Raw genomic sequence first — 6,697 nt, 5'->3', positions numbered from 1 at the left:
TTTTTTAAAGATTTTATAATATGTTTATTTACAACTACCAGAAAAGCAAAAATTTACAAGTCTGAATTAATAACAATGCATTACTGTTAAGATTGTTAACTTATGATTACACAAATTTAAATTTTCTGTCTCTGTAGGCTATTTTTCCAGCTCTCAGCTGCTTCTCTAATGAATCCTGTGAATGGAACAAGGCAACAGCAATAGAACAAGCTCTCCTGCATGAATGCAAATTATTTACTCAACACACCATCACATGATGTAAAACTAACATACCCGCTGCCATTTCATCAACCAGGTGAAGAGAATAATGGGCACAGCAACCAATCCAAAGGCATAAGCACCAGAACGTGGCGTTGGTTTGAAATGGTCATAGCCGGTAGCCTTTAATGACATGAAACGCTGTATTCCCTCATCAAACTGAAATTGAGACAAAGGAAGCTCCCATTAGTACAGACCACTGTCCCTCCACTTTAGATCTCACTGCCTAGTTCAGTCTAGCACAGCAGTTAAGAAGCAACACACAAATTCAACAGAAAGTTAACTGTAGAGTTTCCATTTTCAATACTCTGACTGGGTGGTCAATATAAATCTTTTTAGAGTAAAATTACCTCATCGTACTCTCTTAAGTTTGAAAATCCTGGCCATCATATGAATAAGAGTTACTGTTTCAGTGGGAAACAAGCTTACTGCTCTAAACCTAAGGGGTATAGAAGCTTTACATGAAGACCTTCTACATAAGAGCACGATTTATTTAAAAACTGCATAGGTAATCACCAGCTTAGTATTAACTGGGGAATGGAAGAAAAGTTTGTTTCGCTGTCACCGTAAAAGTCTAGCTACATCACAGCTTGGGATGGTTTTTCACACCTCTGAGGAAACGAAACAAGGAACAGTAATGGTCAACATCCGGTCAAACGCAAACCAGTAGGGAGAAGGCCTTAGAGGAAGAAATGTTTGGAATAAGAACACACAAATCCTCCGGTTGAATTCTCAAGTTCATGGAAATTTAGGTTGAAAAGCCACATTTACCGAGCACTTGCAAAAGATTACTTTACCAGTGGGTTATGGATACATATCTCCATATTAATAACCCAAGCTTATGACTACACAACTGATAGTGTTTATTGCAATGAGAATACACATGTCTAACCATTGCAAAACTTTTATATGGGAGGGAAAAACCCCTTGGATTCATAAGCACATCATGATCTAAAAATACCAGTCATGAACGAACATACCTCCTAAAGAAGCTAAATTCATAATACCCGATAAAGGTACGTTACACATTATGCATGCAAAAATATTCAAATAATCTTATTGAACAGAAAGTTGAGGCTCTTGCACCAACTGAGTAATCGAAAATGATGTTCCCACAAATAATAAAAATAACAAATTCAGCAAATGACAAAAAACAGCACATTTCAGTAGTCATCAATCATGGAACCCAAAATAATAGTTGTCTAACTGCTCAGTCTAAAAGGTCTAAGACAACGGTGATATTCTCTGAGATCATAGAATCTGACTAGAAGGTACCACAAAGTAAATGTAAATTTACTTGTCTAAGGGTTAAAAACATTACGGGAGCAAAAGGAAAGATAGCAAACTGGAGAAATAGGGAACTGAGGAAAGCTGAACAACGAGATAAAATTTAAAATTCGTTTTACTGGGTAACATATGCCTCGGGACATTTTAGGGGTTCAATTAATGTTCAGACAAAGCATTGTTTAGATAGTCATAGTGGCAAAAATAGTAAGAGTAGTTAAATTCAAGAGTTGTATCATGCAGTTAGAAACTATTTACTTGTTTCGCGCTACAAAAATAAGGTAACCGGATGCCGTGAAAGCATATCCTCCAGAAGTTTTACCATGAGCCTAGGGTGTCTTTTAATAGGATATGAAAAACTAAAGAATTTGAAGAAAAATTTCATTAAACTAAATAAATTAAAGAAACAGCTACTGGATCGATAATGATAAACCATTATTGTAAGCTATTAAGTGAAAATCAGCATCAGAGGCACCTAATTTCTGTCTAATAATTTTTAGGCAAAGATACTTCGGCTAATTTCAACTCTAATCAATTTTTATGATTAACTCACAACATAGCCACCTTCTCCGGTGCCATGCTTGAAAGGGTTGGTTATTTGCTTAAAGTATTCTTGTTTTAGCAATGCTCGCCTCCTGGCTTTTTCTTGAACATCCCGTACAACTTGGGGATCGACATCGAACTGCTTGCTCGCCATCTTTCACTACCGACGCCCAGCGCCAATGGCTGGTCGATGAACTAACATTTCGCCTTCAACTATCGATCAATGTTGCAACATCGATATAGCATATGTCTAATCGTCGTCTTGAATAATAGCTAACTATTGCACATTTAGGACATTGGGATTAGTGTTTATGTAGGATGGGTCCACAGAATTTTATTTAGGGAGACTGAGTGGACTCTTGTGTACTAAAATCTCTTAATTTCTATTGGCTGATTCTGATCGCTTGATGTCGTATACAGCATAAACGTCATACTTGGCTTGTCATAGTCAGGGTCACGAGGTGCTTTAAGGTTGTGGTGGTTATAAAGAGACGTTTGCATGTGGATGTTGTTAGTAGAGATTTGCGAGAGTTCGAGAAGGTGCTAGTCACTCTAAGCGAGATTAGGCCGTGGAGAATTGTTTAACGCAAATTGTACCTCCATTGCATTGTACCATTCATTTCATTCTTAGGTTTTAGCATGAAACCACTAGCTTTCATTTTTGCGTTCTTGGTGGGATGCCAAGCAGTATCGTTCTTTAATCTTGTTTCCCAGGAATGGGATGCATTTAAGGTTGTATTTTAGTGAATTATTAAATGAATTGTTAGCATATATAATAGCCCATATAACATTATCATTCATTATTTGCAGCTGGAGCACAAAAAGTCTTATTCCAATGATATCGAGGAAAAATTTCGCATGAAGATTTTTATGGAAAATAAGCGTAAAATAGCCAAACATAACTCCAATTATGAGAAAGGTGTTGTGACGTATAAATTGGCGTTGAATCAGTTTGGGGATTTGGTGTGTAATCTCTTAATTAATAATATCATTATTTTTAGTTTGAATTAAAAATTATTTGGTGGTTGTAAAGGAAACGTTTAATTTCTCCATAGCTATCCCATGAATTCCGTGGATTGGTGAACGGGTTTAATCGAACAAAACCAGGAGGTTTCTACAAAGAAAGAATGTTCAAAGGATCTTCATTCATTCATCCAGCTAATGTTGAATTACCCGAGCAAGTAGATTGGAGAGAGCATGGAGCTGTGACGCCTGTTAAAGACCAAGGGCATTGTGGATCATGTTGGTCTTTCAGTACCGTAAGTTTTTATCATTTTATAACGAGTCTTTGAGGATAACATTATTGTCAATGAAAGTTATTACGTTGAAATTAAGCTTGTATCAAGTCATACGTTTACTTTTGCTTTAATAATTATGGTGTATCTTATGCGCATCTTTTCCTATCGTGCTCGGATAGACTGGTGCTTTGGAGGGTCAACATTTCAGAAAAACTGGAAAGCTAGTTTCCCTAAGTGAGCAGAATTTGATTGATTGTTCAACAAAGTACGGCAATAATGGCTGTAATGGAGGTTTGATGGATCAAGCATTCCAGTATGTCAAAGATAATCAAGGAATCGACACCGAAAAATCGTACCCTTATGAAGCGGAGGTTTGTGAATTTACATTCATTCATGCTTGTCTAAAATAATTGCATGGTAAAAAATATCTAAAATTATCTATATTATTTTGTTTAATAATTTAGGGTGTTGTTTATTTATATTTATAAAATGAAATTAATCTTTTCCAATCATAGGATGACAAATGTCGTTACCTGGCCGAGGACTCGGGTGCTACAGATAGTGGCTTTGTCGACATTCCCGAGGGTAATGAGAAGGCTCTGAAAGCAGCTATTGCCACAGTAGGTCCAGTATCAGTGGCCATTGATGCCAGTCATGAGTCATTCCAGTTCTACTCGGAAGGTTAGTTAACGCATAAGAATACAAACTGCTAAAATCATTTCAGTCTAACGATTATCTGACCATTGTCATAATTTCAAATGTCTGTGATTAATACTCAAGCTATTTGACTAGTATACTAGGTGGAATGCAGTGCGGCAATCCTAGATTCACATCATTCATGAGACTACTGTATTTACCATTTGTTTTTCTAGTCCCATGTAAAAAGTTCATAAGGACATTCTTAGAAGGGAAGAATTTTGTATTGCCGACCTGTTACCTTCAGTCAGAAATGCTGTTATTATTATGAATAACTGCCTATCAGTTGCTCTAAGTTAAGATTCAAGTTACAAATCCTTTAAGCTCACTCATACAGTGCGTTAATGGAACTATGCATTTTTTTCCTAATCATCATACCATAGCATACATATATGATTTGTTTCAGTTTGAATTTTTTTAGAGAACATTTAACATGGAGAACATAGCTCTTACAGAAATGTAAAGCAATTCTTTGGTTAACAGCTATGAGGCTACATATTCTTTTGCCTCCTAATGCCATTGATGATAACCTGTCCTGATTGAATCTATTTGGTTAAATGGTCTTGATGGACTTAATAATTGCGTATAGGGATCATTCAAGGTGTATGTAATGTTTGAACCATTACTTTATGATGCTTTTTCTTTTGCCTACAACCATTTTAATGGGCATGACTTAATTGTTTCACATTTTAAGGAAATAAACTAGCCTTGGCTTGAGCATAAGTGGTTCGAGTGAATAAAATTAGAGAGGAAAAAATATTAATTGTCCAAGATAATGCATTTCCTTAATATTTTGAGATGTGATTTAGTATTTTTGATTTCATGTCAGGAAAAATTTAGAGAGAGAGGGATTCGACATATGTTCATCTTTTTTTTCCTTATGCTCCCAATCACCACACTTCTCACTCTTAATGATATTTTCTATTTTTATTTGTGCATCCCAAAAGGTGTGTATTATGACAAAGACTGCAGCTCTACCGAGTTGGACCATGGTGTGCTGGCAGTGGGCTATGGCTCGGAAGTGGACCCTGATGACCCTGATGCAGAGAAGCAGGACTACTGGTTGGTGAAAAACTCATGGTCTAAGAAGTGGGGTCTTGACGGCTATGTGAAAATAGCAAGGAACAGGAACAACCACTGTGGAGTCGCAACACAAGCAAGCTACCCACTTGTGTGAAGGGACACCTGGGGCAGTATCTGTGATAATGTGCGCAAGGAGTAGCCAGTTCTCCCCATCTCTCTCTCTCTCTATTTGTGCGCGCTGTGTTTGTCTGAAGGAAGGAAAGCTATGCTGAGGATTGGTCAAAGTATTTGCCTGGGCCCACCAATACTTAAAAGAGGAATGCCACTGCCATTTCTCAGCCCCTCTCCCCCACACCTCCTCCTCTTTGTTTATCACCTTGGAGCAGCACCCATTACACTTCAATGAACACCATTTGATTTGGACAAGACATTTATTATGGCAAGTGGTAGCAGAAACACATTCACGGGGTACAATTATGTATATAAATAATGATAACCATTCTATACTTCAGTCTACAACAAATACTTCAGTATTCTCCACAAAAATAAAAAAAATGCTTACACGACTCATGAACACACAAACATCAAATATGTCTGAGTATACAAAATGCTTTTATAAACTTGTTAGAAAAGTTGACCAGCAGCCCTTGCTTCATTCCCCATCTTGTTGTCTGGCTGACTCCTGTGACGCAATGCCCGTCATCATGGTATTGAACCTGAAAAGAGAAAGTGTTTAAGATGAGCTACAGAGGAGAGGCCTTGTGCTTTTTGTGGGCAGGGTTACAAACAGACTAAAACAGGAGGTTTGTGTATGTAAATGCATTGTTCTGTATATTAAACTATCATCTTTGTTGTTGTAACTTTTAGATAAATATGCCTCAATGTATTGGTGTCCACCAGTTACGATATTGTTCAAATATAACTTAAATCTTTTCTAAACTTTACTGAGTTATCTTTGAATCCCTCTCCTGACTAGACCACCTTCCTGACTGACCATTGCATAGCATCATGGACGACACGATGCATCTTTTCTTTGTAAATCACAATAGCTCAAAAGTCCATGCAACTGTCATATGTATTATATCATGGCCACATGGTAATTAACTAACAATGTCAGATTTCTCAGACTTCCACGTGTAATGTCTGCAATTATTTTTCACTTTCAATGACAAAATATGAACAAGGAAATCAGGGAAGCCAGCCTGAAGTACTCAACTTCTTCAAAACAAACAAGACAAAGCCAAATTAAAAAGATATTTGATGAGAAAATCAAGAATTCCCATTGAGAGGAAATTTCCTCATAGGCATGAAATTAGTTCCTAATGGCATCGTGTGCGCATATCCTTACAAAAATTTAAATTATAGCTTTAGACTGACTCAGGTGATATCAGTGGCATTCAAAAGGTTGAGGCATAATTAATTTAAAACACACCTACTATATTTAATTCACACAAGATAAAATAATGGAGAAAAGGGTGGTACTTAAGCCTGGAAGTATTCACAACTGATAAAACATGACAAAAATTGAGATGCAATCCTCCTGATACCATTCCTCAAATTAGATTCAAGGTGCAAGTTCTCTGAAACCTGTTTGAAATAAAAATGACCAGGAATTTTGACAGAATCTGATAAAGTATTCTTCATTAGCCACATTA

General features: G+C 36.7%; 2 protein-coding genes across 3 annotated transcripts; one reads left to right on the top strand and one right to left on the bottom strand.

Annotated features, from left to right (window-relative positions):
• Positions 1–2,270, bottom strand: ND-B15 (NADH dehydrogenase (ubiquinone) B15 subunit). Of its 2 annotated transcripts, none has more exons than XM_071583700.1 (3): positions 2,096–2,270; positions 274–417; positions 1–175 (listed from the first exon to the last, which is right to left on the bottom strand). In XM_071583700.1, the coding sequence occupies exons 1-3, from the start codon at positions 2,237–2,239 to the stop codon at positions 107–109; spliced, it is 357 nt and encodes a 118-aa protein (XP_071439801.1). In that variant the 5' UTR covers positions 2,240–2,270; the 3' UTR covers positions 1–106. The 2 variants fall into 2 exon arrangements, with proteins under 2 accessions (XP_071439801.1, XP_071439802.1); XM_071583701.1 differs by having other exon boundaries at positions 2,107–2,229.
• Positions 2,271–2,381: 111 nt separating this feature from the next.
• Positions 2,382–5,981, top strand: CtsL1 (cathepsin L). The gene is made up of 6 exons (XM_071583699.1): positions 2,382–2,817; positions 2,896–3,048; positions 3,141–3,344; positions 3,503–3,694; positions 3,839–4,004; positions 4,967–5,981. The coding sequence occupies exons 1-6, from the start codon at positions 2,725–2,727 to the stop codon at positions 5,194–5,196; spliced, it is 1,038 nt and encodes a 345-aa protein (XP_071439800.1). The 5' UTR covers positions 2,382–2,724; the 3' UTR covers positions 5,197–5,981.
• Positions 5,982–6,697: the final 716 nt, after the last annotated feature.

This window comes from Hetaerina americana, unplaced genomic scaffold, assembly GCF_022747635.1.
Source record: "Hetaerina americana unplaced genomic scaffold, ioHetAmer1.1.p SCAF_145, whole genome shotgun sequence".
Lineage (NCBI taxonomy): Eukaryota > Metazoa > Arthropoda > Insecta > Odonata > Calopterygidae > Hetaerina > Hetaerina americana.
Note: the sequence above shows the minus strand (reverse complement) of the source record. Positions and strands in the feature narration are given on the sequence as shown.

Excerpts from the sequence above, each read along its gene's own strand:
- CtsL1 (XM_071583699.1), top strand. The coding sequence starts at position 2,725 with ATGAAACCACTAGCTTTCATTTTTGCGTTCTTGGTGGGATGCCAAGCA. Across the intron at positions 3,345-3,502 it reads CATGTTGGTCTTTCAGTACC|ACTGGTGCTTTGGAGGGTCA; the intron begins GTAAGTTTTTAT and ends GTGCTCGGATAG. Across the intron at positions 3,695-3,838 it reads CGTACCCTTATGAAGCGGAG|GATGACAAATGTCGTTACCT; the intron begins GTTTGTGAATTT and ends TTCCAATCATAG.
- ND-B15 (XM_071583700.1), bottom strand. The coding sequence starts at position 2,239 with ATGGCGAGCAAGCAGTTCGATGTCGATCCCCAAGTTGTACGGGATGTT. Across the intron at positions 418-2,095 it reads CCGGAGAAGGTGGCTATGTT|TTTGATGAGGGAATACAGCG; the intron begins GTGAGTTAATCA and ends TCTCAATTTCAG. Across the intron at positions 176-273 it reads GGTTGATGAAATGGCAGCGG|GATTCATTAGAGAAGCAGCT; the intron begins GTATGTTAGTTT and ends TTCCATTCACAG.